This window comes from Peromyscus eremicus, chromosome 2 (genome assembly GCF_949786415.1).
Source record: "Peromyscus eremicus chromosome 2, PerEre_H2_v1, whole genome shotgun sequence".
NCBI lineage: Eukaryota > Metazoa > Chordata > Mammalia > Rodentia > Cricetidae > Peromyscus > Peromyscus eremicus.
Window position 1 is genome coordinate 110,767,845 of NC_081417.1, and position 21,687 is coordinate 110,789,531.

Genomic DNA, 21,687 nt, shown 5'->3' on the forward strand with positions numbered 1-21,687 from the left:
CTTTCTGGCATCAGGCTGATGCTCCTAAAATTTTTATATTAATTATATTTAGTGTGTTGTGATTAGGTTATGTTCTGACCTCATACTCCATACCTTGTAAAATAATGGTTTTGTTGTTGTTGTTGTTGCCTAGAAAGACTTCATTTCACAAGCAGCTTTTGACTCTGTTTTGAAGCTGGAGGATGACTATGGACTTGCATGAACAGCACCATCTGACTGTCACTACCAAAACAGCACAGACTGATGAGTGATTTGCTATTTGTAGAAAGAATGTCACCATGTTAATTCATTGGAGGTGAATTGGTACTGTAGGGACACATGGATATACTGAAATCTTATCAGGAAAACCAGGCCCCAAACTGACTAGACAAATGATACCAAGGGAGAGGTATAATGTCATCACATGGATACCATATCAAGATAGACATCATCAATGTGATGGTGGTACCCCCTTGACCTGTCATTTAACTTCCTAGTATTTGCACTGTGAATAAAAACTCCTAAAAATAAGTTGTACCTGCAAAGACTGATTGACTGGTTAGAAGTTCAGTATTTTTGAGAGAGGTTGCAATGTTATAGGTCCAAGGCTAATTACCTTATCTTGGACCAGCTTTAACCCCCAGGAACATCCAGCCATTCCTTGCTAAATTCTGTGTGGGACTTCACATCCTGAGATGAATAGATAAAAATATTTGAAATTCATGGACTTTTCAGATCCTCTGTCTTCCATCAACTTAAAAGGGGAGACTGTTATCAGGACGCATCTAAGGCCTATAGAGAAACCTCCCCTATCTTGTTGTAATCACTTCTCTGATGCACCTCTAGAGTATTTTAGATGTGTCTTGATACATGGCATTTTTGTTTGTAAAAGCATAAACTTGAAGCAACTGCTTCTTTGATGGAACATGGACTTTGTGATAACCTAAACCTGTGTTCCTGGGCCATCGTCCCTCAAAATGGATCCATAATAAACTGTTTCTTATTCCCTTTAAGATGAGAGCCATGGTTTTTGCACAGCATCAACAGCATCAAAGACCAACAGACAGAGAACTTCCAACAACCCCAAGGTCCCCAGATTGACTCATGTATCTGAAGACAGAAAATCTTTACCATTCTCTCCCCAAACTTGCTTCTATGGTTTGCTTATTGGTAACTACATGTTCCCTGGCCCTGAATCAGAGTGTAAGATCCAGCTATAATATATAAATCACAGAAACTGTTTCAATGGTGTTTTCTTTGTCTGTGTGAGATGAGAGAATCATCCCTTTCTACCTGACTTCCAGGAGGACCACTCAGAGGCAGAGCAAGATAAGGCAGTTATAGGCCTTCCAAACAAGAGAGCCTTCAAGTCTTATTTCTGTGACTGCTCCCAGAAGCCCAGTTCTAACTCTTATGTTCTTTTGGTACCATTTCCAAATGAACCCTTTCAAAAGTCCAGGAGAAAATCCATGTCTACAACAGGAGAAAGGAAGAGACTTGAAGGCACACCCTTGTGATTTGAGTTATGACTTAAATAGCATTTTAATACATCATGTCATTTTACATATAATTTAAAAACGGAAATAGTCATTATTATTTTAGCAACTTTTATGAGCTCCTAAATCCTATGACCAGTATCAACTTGGAGGTCCAGCAGTCTAGGACTCTGATTCAATTTCCTCTCTCCAATCCTCCCATCTTTCCTCAGTTGCCTTCATCCTGTCTCCTCCTGTGTATGTAGACATCAGTGGGTTTGAAGTGCAAGCTATTCTCTTCTCTTTTCTTTTCTTTTCTCGTTCCTTCTCCAGCATCACAGTCTGGGGACAGCACAGATGCGGTGACTGACTGGGGAAAGGGTCAGGCCCATTCTGAACTTCAGGCTCAGCTTCTCATTAACTGGGGGTTTGAAGGTAAATTTTTGCATGAGAGCAGTGAAGAAAATGAACAGCTCAGACCTGGCCAGTTGTTCTCCCAGGCAAGCTCTCTTTCCTGTAGGACAAAAGCCAAAGATGAGTCACTTTCTCAGCTGACTTTGGTTCATCAAGGGACTCATGTCCCCAACTTCATGCTGTAAATGCTGAGCTGATCCTGGACTTTGTGTCCAGCTCATTATTTCTAACATCTTCCTGATTTGGCCCTTAAAGTCCCATTCAAGGTGGTGGGTCCTGACCTTTGGCATAACAATATACAATAGACATGTGTTTTCACTTTGCCAGTCCAGGAAATTGCTATTTTCCCAGGTATCCTGGTCCTTGCATTGAATAATACATAGAAGTTAAGACCTGGGCAGGAGGCATTCTCACAACTCTGGGAGCCATTGCTCTATGTTACCTCATGCCATACACATGTGCACATGTTGCTTATATCGATTTGTGTGTATCATGTATCGACATATATACTTGTGTCTATATCTAGTCTATCTACAATCTACACGTCAGTCTCTCTATTGAATATCTGGGTTCACATGGTTGATCTCTGATGATCCAGAACAACCCTAGCATTCCACTGTTCTCTTCCTCAGTGAACATCCTTCTCACATATCCCAACAGCACTGCAGGACTCCACACAGTCTCTAATTCATCTTTAAGCCCATGTTTGTGTGGATGTGTTTGTTCATATGTGTGCTCATTGTGTGTGGACAGCCATGGGTGTTGATCCTCAAGTGCCACCCCCACCCCTGTATTTATATAAGGTCCTATGTGCCATGTAGGTCTGGCAATAATAAGTCCCAAGAGACCCTTCATTTCAAGTGCTAGGGTTATAAGCACATGGTACCATGCTCCAAGTTTTTATGTGAGTTCTGAAGATCAAATTATGTTCTTTGCTTCCAAAGAAAGCACTTTGCCAAGTGAGCTGTCTCCTCCACCACTAAGTACTTTCTTTCTTCCAAAAAAAAAATACATTTTAGAATGAAAAAAAGTTTAAGAAAAAGTCAGGAAAAAGAAATCTATAAAGACTATAACAAAGATGCTTAGACTAGCATTCAGACAAAACTATTATTAATAAAATAAAAGCAGACCCAAAAAGGTGCACAGAAAACATAAATGTGTTATGATGATGATGTCAGTGTCTTATGTAACATCTGTGGTTTTTGCCATCATGTTTCATTCATGTATGTTCTCCACATGCTCCTCCTGTTGCCTGCCATAAATAGCATGGCTAAGAACCCATTGAATTCCCAAGATTCTCCTGTAAGGATCCACATACCATAACATGCAACATTAGGACTCAGGGTTAATAACCTGACCTGTCTGCAACCCCCTGTGTGACTGTGACTAAACCACTCCTTGTCATGAGGCTAAGCTTTCCTCCTTTGGCAGTTATATGAAACAGCCTCTTCCCTCTCTCTTATCATGGGTGGGCAGGTGTGAATTAGTTGTTTAGCATGGAGCATGTGATTTAAAGCTTGGCCTGTGTGATAGGTAATCTTGATTACTGTGGTGGCTGGATTGAGAATGTGCCCCATAAACTCATATCTTTGAATGCTTAGTCACCAGGGAGTGAAACTCTTTTGAGAAGAATCTGGAGGTGTGGACATTTTGGAGGAGGTGTCACTGGAAGTGGGCTTTGAGGTTTCAAAAACCATACCAGCCCCACCACTCTCTCCGTCTCTGTCTCTCTGTCTCTTTGTCTCTGTGCTTCTCTGCCTGTGCATCAGCATGTAAAGCTCTCAGATATTGCTCCAGTGCCATGCCTGTCTGCTTTGTGCAATCATGATCATAGACTAATCCTTTGAAAGTATAAGCAAGCCCCCAATTAAGTGCTTTCTTTTATTAGAGTTGGCCTGTGTCTTCACAACAATAGAACAGTAACCAAGTCAGTGACCATCTTCACTGAGAGATGCCCAGAAAATCAAGGTCTGTCGATGAGGTCATTTCAGAGATGCCTGGCATGTGGGGCATTGAAGTGAGACCTGTCCTGAGCATGGCTTATAGTATCCAGAAGGCTGGCACTTGCCACTTGGCAGGCCTGACTCTTCCTGAACCCCTGTGACTGTGTTGCTGTGTCTGCTCATGACCATCACATTCCAGATCTCTCCAACTCTGCAGGGACTTTTGAGTACTCAGGCACAGGCTGCATCATAAGTTTGTCTTATCTCAAGGCTTTCAGGTATTTGAACTGGAAAGCCACTAGTCACCCACTTCACTTCTTCCATTTTTTCATTTTCTACCCTCTCTCATTCCTTATTTATCACTACTAAGGGCCCAGTTCACTATGGGACGTTCCACCCTTGAGCACATGGCCCTAGGTTGTATAAGAAAGCAGGCTGAGTAAGCCATGGGGAAAAGCCAATAAGACTAACCTGTCCATGGCTTGTGCTTCAGTTTCTGTCTCCAGGTTCTTGCCTTGAGGACCTACCTAGGTTTTGTCAGTGATGGAATGTGATCAGGAAGTACAAGCTAAATGAATTATTTCTTCTTCAAGTTACTTTTGCTCATGGTTTTTATCACAGCAACAAATAGCAAACTAAGATAGGGAATTTCAATGACTGAGGAAGATTGGAATTATTGGAATAATAATTTGGGAAGGGAAAACTTACTCCTTTACGGTCACCACCCTCCACCCAGGGGAGTACATAACCTGTAGGTAGGCTTTACTAACTTGTCTCTCATAGTATCACCAAAGAGTACATCTCTTCAAAGATGTACTGCCTGTGCTCATATCTAGTCCTTCCTTGGAGATGGCAGTCACTCAGCTGGGAAACTTGAATGATGTGTTCAGCTAGATCATGTAACCTGAATATATGTTGGTTACTTTCTTCTTATTGTTGACAAGGACTTCACCTACAGGCTTGGTTGCCAACTGTGGCACTATTGGGAAGTGGTGGAATATTAAGTAGTTGTGTACTTAAGGTAGGTCATTTGAGCTGTGCTTCTGATGGGATATCTCTAATCTGGAGACATCCTTTCCTTGATTCCTGGTCCCTATGAGGTAGCCATGTTCTTCACCACACACTTTCAACAAATGCTCTGTGTCACCTCAGGCACAGGTCACATGGCCACAGACTGAGACCTCTGAAACCATGAGCCAAACCAAGCTTCCTCCTGAGAAGTTGTTCATCTCAGATATTGTTTCAGTGAGGGAAAGCTGACAGACACAGTCTGGGCTAAAGGCTGCTTGGACCCTTTCCCTTCAACCAAAACCCAGAAAAATGACCTATTGAGTGAAATAAAAGGGTTGACCTAGGCTATAGCCAATGATCTTCATTAACCCTGCCCTTATGTTCCATGACACCACTTCTAAATTAAAAAAATACTCTTATTTAATACTACATTAATATAATTTACATCTATATAATTATATTAATTAATATTAATTATACTAACGAATAGGAAGCTATCTATTAATTTGTTGACCTTAACATGGGCAGACATAAATCAGCAGAATATGTGAAATTATAAATTAGTTTTTTATCTTCTGTGATAACATACAAATAATAATTATATAGCTGGTTATCTTTTCCAAGAGAAGAGAAGCTGCCTAATATAACAGTTACAGGAATGTTGTCTTTAGAAAGTTCTAGAAATGATGAAGGAAGGCAGCTATATGCCAAAGACAGGACTGTCGTAGAAAATGCAGACTGCTGCTTTGTCAACCCAGGAGTTTTTTTCAGGTTTGCCTCTTCTGGTCCTCATTGGGCATCTCCAGGTAACTGAATTTCATGCACCTCTACCAGAAAGAAATGCTGAAAGCAGAACATCTTACTGCCTTCTTGCCTTGGTTTCTTTTTATTTTTACTGGGATTTCGCAGCTATTCAAAAGACTAGGATTTTCCCTCCCCTGTAACTGGGACTGTTCTTGTAGATTTTAATAGGTCCCCAGAAGTCATGGGGTCACAGTCCCAGCTTGGATCTTACCAGACCCGTGTGCTCCTCCTATGTTTCTTTGGATCTTAAGCCACACCATTTGGAAGCCTAAGATAACATGTTTGTCAGGTTAACCAAGATTAGCTAAGCCAATGATCTGACCTGGAAACCTCTGAGGATAATATGCTCTTTGTAAATAGTACAGTTTTGGATACTTGTTATACAGCAAGATTCTAACTAATACATAGGCCATGGACTCATAGATTCCTAAAGCAGAAGGGTCTATAACTGGTGAGGTCTGTTGCCATGCATATGTAATAGAGAAAGAACTAAAATAGGACTGAAAACTTAAACCTGATCTGCTCTGCCAGTTCTTGTGCTCATGGTTTTGCATTAGAAAAATCTCTCCTCTTAACTGGATTTTGCTTATCTGACTAAATAGACACTAAGGTTCCTTTCCTATTGGATTACCAACAACTACATTACCTCGATAATTGTCTGAGATAATTTGTCTGCTAATGAACCTCTAATTAAGAGAGAATAAAATAATTCTTAGCAGCAAATTATCAGTGAGATTCTGTGTGTTGCTGTTTTTGTTTTACAGCTGGTATGGATAGGAGAACATGTTAAACTAGATGATACATGAAGCCCCCATGGGGAAAAGATTTTGCAATATGAAGAGATGCATATATGCAGCCTTTACTTGACCTAGAAGATCAACTTCCTATGAAAGCCATGGGGCTCTACCAACATTCCTTTCACTGTAGTCCTAGGAAACAACACATAAAGTACTTATAAAAGAGTCATATTTCCCGACTTTCAGTATCTGATTCAGTAACTAAAAATAAATAGTATATATGAAACATGTAGATGAGACTTTGAGCTGTAATTCAGTTCTTTTAAATTTTTTTGTGAACAGGAATACAGGACAGATGTCCTTTATTTTGTCAGCTTCCCTATTAAAGTGAATTGTGAAAGGTCAACAAAGTTGACCCAGAAGCACAAGGTAAGGTAAAGAGAACAGAACCAGTTCCACCAGACACCATCAGTGAAACCCAGAATTCCACAGTGTGGCTTCTGGGTATCATTTAGTCACCTTCTGCAGACAGTGTTAGGAAACACAAGCCTCAGTGTGAGAAAATCTTCCGAGCTCTAGCTGTAACACATTTGGCTAGGTTTGTATCATTATCTCTGCAGTGCTCACTGATTCCAGTTTTAAAGGCTGCAGCGGAACAACACGTGCTATAAGAAGCAGCTCTGCTTCCTCTTCTTTCCCACTACTTTCCTGCTCCCAGGTGCGTGTTGGACAAGGAATATATGCTCAGTACGTATTTATGGAACTAAGGAACTGCAGAATTATTTGAAAATACATGTACAATTCACAGAAACAAATAACTGTAATAAGTAGGGCATTTTGTTGCTAGTTCAACAATTGTAAGACTACAAGTATTCAGTTATAATTGGCTGGGTAGAAAACACAAGAGAGGGTCATCACTACATCTTTCCCTGACCATCAGTTTGAACTACATAGATGTATCTAACTAGAATTTTAAAGCATGTTTAAAATAATAAAAAAACAAAAGACTTACTTGTTCAAGGAGTTCTTCTATAGGATAGAACCCAATCCAGCTATGTACATGACAGTTCCAATTTTTGTTTGATATTCTTATTGCAATGAGAAGGTAGCCACCTTCCCATGACTCCTTCCCATCTCATTCCAAATCTGATATACTAGTCTTTGAGAGCCCATCACTAAAACATAATTTGGACACTAAAAAACTTTGCAAAGATGGCATGTATTTAGATTTCTTTGTGAAGAGGAGGCAGGGTTTGGGTCTGTAGTGGAAAACAGGACAAAGGAAACCAAAATTATAACCAGAGGCAAGAAAGAGTTTGTGAGACAGAAGTGATCTGAAGCAAGGCTGTGTCCTGAGAACACAGGGCTGCAAACAATACACTTTACAGCTGTACTGGATGGGTCTTGTGGAGATATTCAAATTAGAGTGGGGGTCTCTAGGGAGAAGACGGGAACAGATGAAACAGAAATCTGACTTGTTTCCACATAACTCACCCATTGAGAATGGCAGAAAGTCTTCTCTCTTCTTGAACAGACCATTCTCCAAAAAGTGCTCTGGATTGAAGGTGTCTGGAGTGGCCCACTCTTTGGGGTCCCTGTGTAGAGCAGTTAAATTGGTCAGGACCATGGTTCCCTAAAGAAGACAGCAAAGAGTCAAGGCTTGATATTTGGAACAGACTCATACAAGGGCTAGAGTTTCCCAAGCTCCCATTATTCTTCACACTCCCAGCTCCTCAAAAAATCCTGTCCTTAGTCCATATCAATGATGAATTGTGTCCTTAGGATATTACAGTGCTATTAGTTTGTACTTTATGACATAATGCAGGTCTTTGGGAAGAGGGCAGCTTGTGCCCAGGGAAACCACACCTGACCATTTATGGGAAGATAAACCATCAACCAGGTCCTTCCTACAACAACATGTGATGATGAAGCCTGCCTCTGGGTTTAAATGAATGGTTGTATCTGTGTTTCTAGGGTAGAATCTTCTGGTCCCAGCTCTGAAGACTTTCCTGGATAACAATATATTCTGAGTATCTATGACAAAGTATTACAGATCCACAGAGGCCACTTCTGGCAGTTAATCTTGATTCTGGATTCTGTTAGTAGATAACTGTCTTAAGAAATTAGAAAAGAACACCACTGAGAGTAGCCATGAGGACATTTTTAGAGATCATTAACTAATGGTAATAAACTTTTTCTGACTATGTGGCACTATCCCCCACGTTGAAGAATTGGATGGAATAAATGGGGTGGGGAGTTAGCCTCCTGCAGGCTTTCTTTCTTTTCCTAGCCACCATCATGAGGACCAATCTGCTAAACCACCTCCTTGCTGCCATGCTGAACTGAAACCAGGGCATTTATTTTGTCACTGCCAAGAAATGTCTGACTTTGATTTAGTGAACAGAAAGAATTGTGCCTTAAACAGGAGTGTGATGTGGTCAGGAAAGCTCTCTGCAGAAATCCTGAGGAGATCCTAAGCTGGGTTGTGCATTTTGTCTGTAATCAGAGGGAATGTAAGAGGGATCAGTGAAGAAAAGTATAAGAGAGATCTTCAATGTCTAATGTAGCAAGTCCCTAGCAGTCAGTACAAAGAGCCAGAATAGGTCTGGATCCCAACTCTTCTGGAGCTGTATGTTGTAGTGGAGAGATCTTAGGTAAACTTAATTCCCAGAGTCTCTACTTTCTGTTGTTCGAATCTTAGATGGTCTTTTAATAAAAACCCAGAGCCAGATATTGGAGTGAAAGCTGAAAGTTCAGAAAAGCAGAGCGAGTCACAGCCAACCTCACCTGGAAAGGGTCTCAACTGAACTGCTTTAGTTCTTGTTTCCTCACGCCTTATATACCTTTCTCTGCCCTGCCATGTCACTTCCTGCAATTAAAGCCATGTGTGCTTTCCAGTGCTGGGATTAAAGGTATGTGCCACCACTGACTGGCTCTGTTTCCAGTGTGGCCTTGAACTCACAGAGATCCAGACGGATCTTTGCCTCCTGAGTGATAGGATTAAAAGTGTGTACCACCACTGTCTGGCCTCTATGTCTAATCTAGTGGCTGGCTCTGTCCTCAGATCTCCAGGTAAGTTTATTAGAGTACACAGTATATCACTACAACTTTCTAATGCATAAAGTGGGGATCAATTGTTATGAAAAGGGAATTAAGACATTTTGACATCATAAGCATCCTCAGCACAGGGTTGCTTGACAAACACCCCCTTTTATCTCTCCCTTTCTTATAATTAATGTTTCACTTTGGACTGGTTTTCTTCGTGAGATAGATCTCAACTATGGATAGTAAGCAAGACCTGGAAATCACCTATGAGCACAGATATGACAAAGAATTACTGACTCCTATGAGGCCACAGTAACATCAGAAGATACTAGGATGTCCTTCAGCTAATAAAGCCAATTTTTACTTTATTTGCTGAAATCAAAGCAGATTTCACCAAGGAATCTTCCTTTTTATACTTCCCTCTATACACATAAATATCACTTAGACACATTGCAGGAAAGTAATTTTTTTGAACAATATCTTCCTCCCAGTTTAAATGATTTCTTGGGGCAGAAATACATGTTACTTTTTATGTTTAGATTCCTCAGATGATGCCAAGGATGGACTGGAGCATTGGAAACTGAGAGTGCAAAGTTACCTTAGGCAAGTGGAATCCAGCCAGTGTGCTATCTACTGTTACTTCCCTGGGAACATTCAAAGGGATGATGTTGCCCATCCTCTGCACTTCATGGATGACAGCATTGGTGTAGGGCATGGACTCTCGGTCAGCTGTGCTTGGCTGCCTCCCATGGCCAATCACTCTGTCAATCTCAGCCTGCACTTTTTCTGGAAGAAAACAGGGGGACGGGGGTGGTGGGCTCTGTTAGTTTCAAAATTCCATGCTTTCTTCTGAAGACAGTTGTCTCCATGATGTTACCTCTTTACATTTCACCCCATGTTTTATTTACAAAGAAATACCACATTCCTCAACTTCTCAAAGGACTGCTTTAGGAAACTATTCACTCTGACTTTCCTGTGCTTACAACACAACCATGGCTTTCCACTTTCCCTGAACTGAATAGCTGGTATCAGCATGGCTAAGCTCATAACAGGGACCATTCATGCTTTTGCAAATTAGTTCCTTTCACCTAGTGGTCTATAAAAAATAAAAGCTTGGTTTTCAGAGTCTCAGAGTCTCAAAAATCTACAATAAGGAGATTTGTAAGGATGAACTTACTGTCTCATAGTTGGCAAAGCTCTGCTAGTGTCCTAGTGTCATAAGGAGAGAGGAATCTCTTTGGTTCCTGTTTTTAAAAATAAAATTTAAAAACTATTCTATTTTTCTATTTGTGTGTTCTTGCACATGTTCGGAGTGCAAGAGTGGAGTCCATAAAACAACTTGTATTTGTCAATTGTCTTCTTGTGCCCTCTAGCTGCCCAGGATTGAACTCAGGTGTTCAGGATTGCAGGAAGTAGCTTTTTAATTGCAGCTGATTAATTCAACTGGCCTGTCCATATCTCTTTTAAAGGCACTATAGCGCTTCACAAAGGTAAACACCTCCTAACACCATTCTGCTTGTAATTAAGTATCAAGAAATGAATTTTGGCCGGGCGGTGGTGGCGCACGCCTTTAATCCCAGCACTCGGGAGGCAGAGCCAGGCGGATCTCTGTGAGTTCGAGGCCAGCCTGGGCTACCAAGTGAGTCCCAGGAAAGGCGCAAAGCTACACAGAGAAACCCTGTCTCGAAAAACCAAAAAAAAAAAAAAAAAAAAGAAATGAATTTCTAGGGAGGATACAATCTTTCACTCACTAGTGTCTGTGGACTGATTTCTTTTTTTTTTTTTTTTTTGGTTTTTCGAGACAGGGTTTCTCTGTGTAGCTTTGCGCCTTTCCTGGGACTCACTTGGTAGCCCAGGCTGGCCTCGAACTCACAGAGATCCGCCTGGCTCTGCCTCCCGAGTGCTGGGATTAAAGGCGTGCGCCACCACCGCCCGGCGTGGACTGATTTCTTAAGGAAATGTATCAGAGTAGAAGGTACATTATAAACTCTTAGGGAACATGGTTGTTGCTAAAGCTGCTCACATTTTTCAAGGCTCAGTTTCCTCATCTGACTACTAAGAGTAAACAGGCCTTTGTTTAAGAATGTTTTGATAATTACATGAAATTATATAACATAAGAAATAATTTAAACAGCTATCCGTACCCATATAATTTCCCACTTTCTATACTAATAGAGATAGCACTGTTGTCCAGCTAAAAACTTAATTTCCTAGATTCTTTTTGGAATAAATGTGATCATGTGACTAAGTTCTGTCTGTGAAAATACAAATAGACATGAAGTTTTATCCTGGGACAAGCTCTGTAAAGATGGCTCTCTGCTTCCTTCCCCTCTCCCTTTCCTGTGGATACCAAGGCAGTCCTCATGGGAGCCACCTTAGAGAGTGTTGATCCTCACTCCGAGTTTAACTCAGCAATAAGTTGAAAGGATTTGGAATAATAAAAGCATTACAGGGTCTAGTTTAGATGTTTCTTCTGTGAGAGAAATAAATGTCTATCAGTGCACTACAGTCCATAAATACTTAAACAGGAATATACATAGAACAAAAAATTATCATAGTAGCCATGCTTTGTTTTTGAGGTAGGGTCTTTCCTTGTACAAAATAACCTCAAACTTGTATTACTCCTGCCTTAGACTCTCAAGTATTATTGTTAAATGTGTGTTCCACCAACCACAGATATTCATAGCACAATATTTAAATGTACAGACCAATAATTACTAAGTATATTCACATTATTGTGTATGTAACTGCCAAGAGATTTTCTTCTGAAACTGAAATTTAATGTTTACTAAATACACTCAGGTTACCATCCTCCATTCAATTTTTTTGTGTTTAGGAAATTTACTGTTCTAGATAACTCATTTGAATTGGATAGGAAAGTTTGCACAATTTTGTAATTAGTTACTTAACTTAGCACTGTGTCCAGAAAGCTCATCTATGCTACAATGGTTATCAAAACTTTTTTTCCTCATGACTGAATTACCTCTGTAGTTCATGTATGCCATGCTTTATCTATTCACGGTCCATGAATTCTCTGTTTGGTCCTATCTCTTGACTCCTGGAAATTACAAAATGAATGTGAGTGCAGTATCTGTCATGTAAGTCTAGTGATACTCTGGAGCCTCTGCTACAGAAGTCAAATCTGATCCTCAATAGCTTCAAAGTTTTTAAAACTTACTCAGGTAGACATGCATTTTAAATTGCAACCTAAGGTTCATGTTGTAGAAACTTTAATAAAAATATTTCCTGTAGGCTCATCTATCTGAACACTTGATGCAAGTTGTTGGCAATGCCTGTTGAGGTTATGGAAACTTTAGGAGGTATAGCCTTACTAGAAGAAATATGTCACTGGCGGGATCAGATTTGAAAGTTAGCAGCCTTGCCCCATTTCCAGCTTTCTTTCTGCTTCCTGTGTGTAGTTGGCATGTGATGGCTCTGTGTATGTGCTGACATGCCTCCTCCAAATTTATGGAGTCTCTTCTTGGAACCATAAAGCAAAGAAACTCTTCCTTCCATAAGTTTCTTTTTGTCAAGGAATTTGATCTAGTTATAGTAGAGTAACTAATACAGAAATTGGTACAAAGAAATGGGGTTGCTACTGGGAAGAACCTGAGCATGTTAGGCTTCATTATATTTTATTTATTTTTGAGAAATATGAAAAACACTGAAATACTGGGTTAGAGTGATTCACTGCTCTAAACAGAGCTTAATGGGCCATTCTAGTAGCAGCCTGAAAGGCAGTATTGTCGGCCTAGTTCATGAGTTTTCAGACGGAAGTAAGGTCTTATTAGCAACTCAGTTGTAGGCCACTGGTTGTCCTTCTGCCCTTGTCCCAAGATCTTTCCTGAGACTAAATTAAAACAACAACAACAACAACAACAACAACAACAACAAACAGTGGGCTAATGTTTTTGCATAGAAAATTTAAAGAAAGCATAACATTGACTCTGTGGCATGGCTATTACAGGTTATTCTTAATTCTGTGACTAAAAACAGCAAGTTGTTCGGAATGAAATTAAAAAATGTATACTTTGGAAAGAAAAAGAGCACTAAGAAGCTTAATGTTTTCCCCAAAGCCCATAGTAGACAAGATCCTGTCATTGTTAAATAATTTACTTTATTAAGGAGAGGGCTACTGCTCTTCACTGAAAAATAGGAAGGATTTCCTGACATTAAGACCTCCACCTAGTTAAGCTTCCAACTTGTGGAAAGAGAAGGTCTAAGGAAGCAAATCTCCTGCCTCTGCAAAACAAAAGCTACTGCAGATGTGATCCAAAGGGCAAAGAGACCATCACAAACTGGCAGCTGAACTTGTCAGTGCCATCCTCATAATTTGGAGGTATGGGAGATGCAAGAGTGAAGGAGGGCATAAAGATTCTTTCTTTGGAGTTTCAGAGAGAGCTACTGAGGAAAGGTAATATCTAACAGTAGAGTCATCATTAGAAGGCCATTAAGGGTTATTGCATGGAGATTTGAAAGTGAAGGCTGGGTTGCAGTAGAGCTTCTAAAGCATTGGAGATGGTAGACCCACAAGATACCTACAAAGGAGGCTGCATACAGGGAGTGTAACTAGCCCTAGAAAGAGATTTATGATGTAGGCAACAAAGTTAAATGGGTAGAGCTCTCTCAGTCCCATGAAACTAAATTTTCAGACATCAGCCATGGACTTACAAGATTTGGTATTTGAGCTGTTGGGTTTTAGTCTTTCTTTGTTTCAATATTTCCTCACTATACATTGATTCTTCACTGTTGGAATGGGAGTATATATATATTCTTGGCCACTATATGGTAGACATATATAAATATGTTTTAGGGTTTTACAATGAGTCACAGTTAAGAGATTGACTTGAGTCTTAGAACAGACTTTGGATTTTTGAACAGTATTGAGGCTGTTAAAGACTATGGGGACTTTCAAAGTTAGACTAAATGCATTTTTCATCCTAACAACCATGACCCTATAGGGACCAAAGGCCCAAATGAAGAAGATTAATTGTACTGTATAGACTCTAGTTTTATATTACTTAGTCCTAGGTGGTGGTGCTATTGGGGAAGCCATGGAACCTTTATGAGGCAGAGCCTTGCTGGAGGAAGTATGTTACTGGGGATGGTTTTGAGGGTTTTCTCTTTGCTTCGTTTTTGGAGTTGAGATATGATGTCTCAGTTCTTGCTCAGGATACCCACTGCCATACTTTCTGCATAGTTATAGACTCTGTCAGTAAAATTAAACTCCCACATATATAAGGTAGTTTTGACTACTGTATTTTATCACAACAATGGATAGGTAGGTAAGATACATCTAAATGCATATAGAAGCAATAATATATACATTTTGCATCAAGAAAGATAAAGATTGGTTATGAAGAAAGCTCAGTCAGTAACTGATAGCCATGCAAACATGAGGGTCTGAATTTGATCCCCAGAATTCATGTAAAAAGTCCAGGCATGGTGGCATGCACTTCTAATCCCAGTTTACTGGGGAGACATAGACAGACAGATTCCTGTGACTCACTGGTCAGACTGTCTTGCATTCTTGGTGAGTTCCAGGCCAGAGAAAGTTACTGTATCAAAAAGTGTATAGAGCCCAAGGAATGACCGATTTATCTTTACTACCTGGAAAACAATGTGATCACTACTCTTCATCTTTGGCCAAAAATAGTTGTCTTGAATGTGCTACAGTGACTTTATGCCTCATTCCCAAACTCTTAACAGAATTTGGAACTTTTATGACATGAAAATATTCTTGTATCCCACCTGATAAACTAACTCTTCTATAATCTGGAGGAATAAAAATAATGGGATGGGAAGGGATGAGAGTCCCCGGGGAGGCATAAACAATGTGTAAAACCCCATAATGGGACACACTGGGTCATATCTCAGGGGAGAGCATGGCAGTAATTTGCAGGGTAGTCAGTGCTTAGCAGAATTTATACCATCTTAGGAGGCAGTATCTGAGAAGATTCTTCTGAAATCTAAAAATAAATAAATAAATGGGATGGTACATTCTTGTTAGGGAAAAAGCCTGATACAATTCTTACAGGCAAGAATAAGGACAATGCCAATGGAGAAAATGTAACGCATGGAGGCAACATGCAGAGTGTGTGTGGTGGAGCCTGGACAGAAAGAGGTAACATCACAGGAGGACAGGTATCTGAGGCATCTGGATGCTATTCAGGGCAAAATAGAAAGTCAATGTTGAAAAGAAAGGAGGGACTGAATGAATATTCATTTGACTGTGCCACTTTTTGCTGTAACCTACTTCATTGACAGCTGATTTATTGAAAGCTGCTGGTAGCAAGAGTCCATGGGAATATACAGCAGGTGACAACTAGTGTTCAGGAGGCCAACCCACCAGACTCTGATGGGGAATGACACCTGGCACGGCCATGGAGTTACTGACTGTTAATGACCAGTTGCTCCTGTCTGTAATTTCTCTCATATGCCATTTCTATTCTTCCCTAAGAATAGCTATGGCTGTTCTCCCAATGCTTGTTTGTTTATCTCATGTATATATTCCATCTACTGGGCACACATATTCATGGATGGTCAGAAAGATGACTTCTCATTTAGGTGTATAAAATTGATATATAGAAAATATACCGGAATATGCTTCATAAGTAGATCTATTGCTCCACAAGGATTGTAGACACATAAAAGCCGGCTTTGTTCTTTTGCTGAGACTAACTGTACACAATTATCTCATCTGTACCTCAGAGCAAGTTCAAAATATCCTAAAGACTTTTTGTAAATACATCATAAGTTTAAAAGTTTACAGCTATGTACAAGGTCAGAGTTGCAGGTGTCCAACCATGGTTACGCATATAAAGCACCCTAAGAAAATCACGCCAATTCTTCACTTGCCAAGTCTGCTGACAATAGACCTGTGTTTCAAAGTTGTCATTGGGCACTGTGCACCCCCCATCTAGTCACAGTCTTACTGTTGTAACCTTGGAACCTTGTGTTGTCATGATAAATGGCTCTGTCCTTTTATCCTAGGCTCACTCGTCCTAGGAATGTGCTTTTGACCAATGACAAGTAACTTGTAATTTTTTCTATTGCTTCAAGCCTCCTGTGAAAGAAGAGTTTTTTAGGCTAGAGAAAAAGAAGAAGCTAGGAAGGATTTAGAATTAGGACAAGAAAATTAGATGGACAGGCAGAACAATAAAGAGACATGCTAAGAAGAATGAGTGTGTGACTTGATCCATTCACCCTCAGTTTCTTAGGTTTCCTTCACTTGCTGTAGCATTTTTCTGGACCCTGAAGTGGTCTGAGGGGCTGGTACCTGATGAACCTCATTACTGATTTCTTTATATTTCCCTAGAATTAAACGTTCTTCAAAGCATAGAGTATAAAGTCTGTACCTGTGAATTATCAGAATCCTGAAAGGATATACAAAGACCCTTTCTAAGGACACTTCTCCTCACAGCTGTTCCATGAATTCTATTCTAGCTTCTAATCTATTTAGCTTTTGGCCACATCTAAGCAACGACTTCCAGAAGCACCACTGTCCAGGCACATTCAGCATATGCTGACCTTGAACTTCTGAGTTTACAGACATGTAGAGCAGAGCCCAGCGCAGTGTCGTGGATGTTGTCTCGGTTCCAGTGAAGAAGAGGTCCAGAGTGCTGCAGATAAGGTTTTCTTCATTAAAACTTGTAGTTTTGTCTGGGTACTAGAAAAGACAGTGTATTTATTTTATTTTATTTTATTTTATTTTATTTTATTTTATTTTATTTTATTTTATTTTTAGTTAGAGGATTTATGATTATCTCAAGAACAGAATCTTGAAACTGGGAAACAAATATGGAAGGAATCTTTTAGGACATTCCCTTTGACCTCTTTGGGTAGTATTGTTCTCCTTCAAGTGAGGTTGATCAAAAGCACATGAGTGGGTAAAAGCAAAGACAATTGTTTTCTTATGATTATACTTTTGAAGAAGCTTATAGTAAAATGGTAAATAATTGGACACAAAGGAGCACTTGCTTTCATGTATCATTTACATTACTAAGTCACGGCATGGCCTGGAGTGTTCAATTTACATTTCTCCACTTCAGTTTTATAACAAGAGAATAACACTTGTGATGGTTGTTCTTGGTGTCACCTTGACTATATCTGGAATTAACTGAAACCCAAGTGGTTAGCTATACCTGTAAGGGATTTTTCTTAATTAAATCGTTTAAAGTGGGGAGACCTCTATTTAACTAGATATTTTGAGATGGGTGGGAAGGTCCACCTTAAATCAGCCATACCTTCTGGTGGCAGCCTATACAGGGGACATGGAAGAAGATAGTGTTTACTCTTCACTTACTTGTCCTTACACTCACTGGCAAGTCAATGCTTTCACTGGCCTTAGAGCCTACTTCTTTAGGATTCTTGCATACACTGAAGATTACCTGAGACATCCAGCCTTGTGAACTGAACTCCTGGATTCTTACACTTTCTGTTGGTAGAAAGCCACTGTTGGACTAGCTGGACCACAGACTTTGTTACTCTAATAAGTCTAATATATATGTATATATATATGTGTGTGTGTGTATGTATATAATCACACACACATACATACATATTAGAATGTCTTATAGGCTGTGATACAGCTAGTTCAACAATACCTGTCAACAAGAGAAAGAATATATATACACACATATATATTATTATATATTCTATCGGTTTTGTTCCTCTAAAAAATCCTGAATAATGCAACACACTTCTTAAGCATGATAAATTATATGACATGAAATAGGAATACAGCGAATTCTCACAACTTTTGTTCACTACAGAAAGAATAAAATGAAATCATCATGCTCGCTGGTTGTCCTTTTCCTGCATTAATCTTTTATTATCAAACCCTCTCAGGTCCTACCTGTTGTCCTTTAGAATGTAATATTATCTTTACTAACTTTCTCTGGAATCATCAATTTGCTAATGTTGCTCTTAATGTTGATGGTCTCACACCTAAACTCCAGATGGTAAATAATTTGCTTTCTCCTCTAGGGATATAATTTTACTTCTATTGATATTATGCCAGGAAGATGAAATAAGAAAGAGGGTAGAAAGGCATGTATCATTTTAGATTTTGTTAGAGGAGAAACCAGGAATCCAGTAAGTCAAAGATTCTATGAAGATTCTGTGATGTGGATTCCCCAGAGGCCTACTGAGATTATAGCAATACAATTAATGTTATAACCTGAATGTAAACAATCCCCTTCAGGCTCACGTTTTGAATGCTGGTTCCTAGTTACTGTGACTAATGTAGAGGTTCAGGAGAATTAGGAGGTGACATATTCCATGTTATACCAAGACCCTGGACTCTGTCTTTGTTTCTTCTTCCTGGTACACAATGATGTGCAAGCTTCAGCACACCCCTCTGCTACCATGAGCTAAGCTGCTCTGCCACTTCTTCTCTGTCATAATGAGTCAATAGCCTCTGAAATTGTGAAACAAAATAAATTTTTAATCTCTTAAGTTGCTTCTGTGAGTAAAGTCACAATGATTCAGAGGCAACTCATACATGCAAATGGCTACAAATGGTATATCAAGTTGTAATAAAGCTAGGCACCTCCCCTCATATTAAAGCTGCACAAGTCAATCCAGTAGGAGGAAAAGGATCCAAAAAGGAGGCAAAAGAGTCAGATATAGTACCTACTCCCACTGTTAGGAATCCCATAAGAAGACCAAGCTACACAAACCATAACATGCATGTAGAGGGCCTAGGTCAGATCCATGCAGGCTACCTGTTTTTAAGTGTCTTTGAGGTTCTACAAGCCCAGATTAGTTGATTCTGTGGGTTTTCTTGAGTCCCCTGGAATCTTCTTCTCTCTCTTCTTTAGGATTCCTGAGCTCTACCTAATGCTTGACTGTGGGCCCTGCATCTGCTTCCATCAATTGCTGGATGAAGCCTCTCTGATGATGATTTTGCTAGGCCTCTGTCTGCAAGCATAGCAGAATATCATTAGGAATCATTTCATTGATTTTTTTTTCTGGTCGTGTTTGATTCTATCCTAGGTCTCTGGGTTATCCAGTCTCTGGTTCCTGGCCCTCTAGGCAGTATAAAGGATGGGCTCCCTCTCCTGGCATGGGTCGCAAGTGGGACCTGTCACTGGTTAGCCACATCTACAATTTCTGTACCACCTTTACTCCATCATATCTTACAGGCAGGACAATTCGTTGGTCGGTGTTTTTGTGTCAAGGGTTGGTGTCTCAATCCATCCACTGGAAATCTTGCCTGGTTACAGGAGATGGCCCATTCAGGATACTTATTCTCCATTGCTAGGAGTCTTAGCTAGGGTCACCCTCATAGATTCTGTTGAGTTTCCATTGCACTAGGTTTTTAGCTTATCCCTAAGATGGCTCCCAGTTCCATTTGTCTCTCTCATACTCTCTGCCCTCATCCTCCCCCTACCTTATCCCTCTTGTTCTCATCCCCACCTGCCCTGAGTCTACCCATGACATATATTCTATTTTCTTTTCCCAGGGAGATTCATGCTTTCCCTAGTCTCTCTAGGCTTATGGACTGCAGCATGATTATCCTTTACTTATATTCACTTATGAGTGAGTACAGAGCATCTTTGTCTTCTGGGTCTGGGTTACCTCACTCAGAATGATTTTTTTTCTAGTTCCATCCACTTTCCTGCAAATTTCATGATGTTATTTTTTTTAACAGCTGAGTAATACTTCATTGTGTAAATGTACCACATTTTCTTTCTCCCTTCTTTGGTTGAGGGACATCTTGTTGTTTGCACTTTCTGGCTATTACAAATAAAGCTAGTATGAACATATTTGAACAAGTGTCCTTGTGGTAAGATTGGTCTTCCTTTTGGGTATATACCTGAGAGTCATGAAATGATTCTTAATGATATTCTGCTATACTCGTAGTCAGGAGCCTAGCAAATCATGATCAGATCTTGAGGTAGACTGATTGGCAAATTTCTGAGAAACTGCCATATTGATTTCCAAAATGGCTGTGCAAGTTTGCACTTCCACCAGCAATAGAGGAGTGTTCCGCTTGCTCCCCATCCTCCCCAACAAGAGCTGTCACTTGTGTTTCTGATCTTGGCCATTTTGACAGCTGCAAGATGGAATCCTGGAATCATTTTGATTAGCATTTCCCTGATGACTAAGGATGTTGAACATTTCTTTAAATGTTTCTTGCCAATTTGTGATTCCTCTGTTGAGATCTGTACCCTATTTTAAAAATTGTATTATTTGGTTTGTTGACATCTAACTTCTTGAATTCTATATATTTTGGAAATTAGCCCTCTGTCAGATGAAATTGGTAAAATCTTTTCCCATTCTGTAGGTTGCATTTTGTCCTATTGATGGTATCCTTTGCCTTACACAAACTTTTCAGTTTCATGAGCTCCCATTTATTAATTGTTGATCTTAGTGTCTGCAGTATTCATATTTTGTTCAGGAAGTTGTCTCCTGTGCCAATGTGCTCAAGGTTATTCCCTACTTTCTCTTCTATTAAGTCCAGTGTATATAGTTTTATGTTGAAGTCTTTGACTCAATTGGACTTGAGTTTTGTGCAGGGTGACAGATATTGATCTATTTGCATTCTTCTACATGCTGACATCCAGTTGGACATGTACCATTTATGGAAGATGCTTTCTTTTTTCTGTTGTATTATTCTGGCTTCTTTGTAAAAAATGAGGTGTCCACAGGTGTGCAGATTTGTGTCTGGGTCTTTGATTTGACTTCATTGATCAACCTTTCTTTTTATGTCAATAATCATGTGGTTTCTCTTGCCGGGCGGTGGTGGCGCACGCCTTTAATCCCAGCACTCGGGAGGCAGAGCCAGGCGGATCTCTGTGAGTTCGAGGCCAGCCTGGGCTACCAAGTGAGTTCCAGGAAAAGGCGCAAAGCTACACAGAGAAACCCTGTCTCGAAAAACCAAAAAAAAAAAAAAACAAAAAACAAAAAAACATGTGGTTTCTCTTACTATAACTCTATAGTAGAGCTTGAAATCAGGGATAGTGATACCTCCAGAAGTTCTTTTATTGTAGAGGATTGTTTTAGCTACCCTGGGTTTTCTGTTTTTCCATATGAAGTTGAGTATTGTTCTCTCAATGTCTGTAAAGAATTGTGTTGGAAGTTTGATGGGGATTGCATTGAATCTGTAGACTGTTTTTGGTAGGATGGTCATTTTTCCTATGTTAACCCTACTGATCTATGAGCATGGGAGATCTTTCCATCTTCTGATATCTTCCTCAATTTCCTTCTTCAAAGACAGAAGTTCTTGTCATACAGTTTTTTTTTTCACTTGCTTGGCTATAGTTATCCTAA

At 39.8% G+C, this 21,687-nt stretch overlaps 1 protein-coding gene across 2 annotated transcripts in view; it reads right to left on the reverse strand.

Annotated features, from left to right (window-relative positions):
• Window positions 1-1,569: 1,569 nt before the first annotated feature.
• The window catches only part of LOC131905033 (cytochrome P450 2J4-like), a 35,006-nt gene continuing 14,888 nt past the window's right edge, over window positions 1,570-21,687 (reverse strand). The window contains exons 6-10 of one of the 2 annotated variants that reach the window (XM_059255992.1): window positions 18,620-18,629; window positions 16,939-17,070; window positions 10,007-10,194; window positions 7,858-7,996; window positions 1,570-1,968 (exon numbers count right to left, since the gene is read on the reverse strand). In XM_059255992.1, coding sequence (XP_059111975.1) covers window positions 1,790-1,968; window positions 7,858-7,996; window positions 10,007-10,194; window positions 16,939-17,070; window positions 18,620-18,629 — 648 coding nt within the window. In that variant the 3' untranslated portion in view covers window positions 1,570-1,789. Of the gene's footprint in view, window positions 1,969-7,857; window positions 7,997-10,006; window positions 10,195-16,938; window positions 17,078-18,619; window positions 18,630-21,687 lie in introns of both variants that reach the window. The other variant, XM_059255990.1, reaches the window with a different exon arrangement.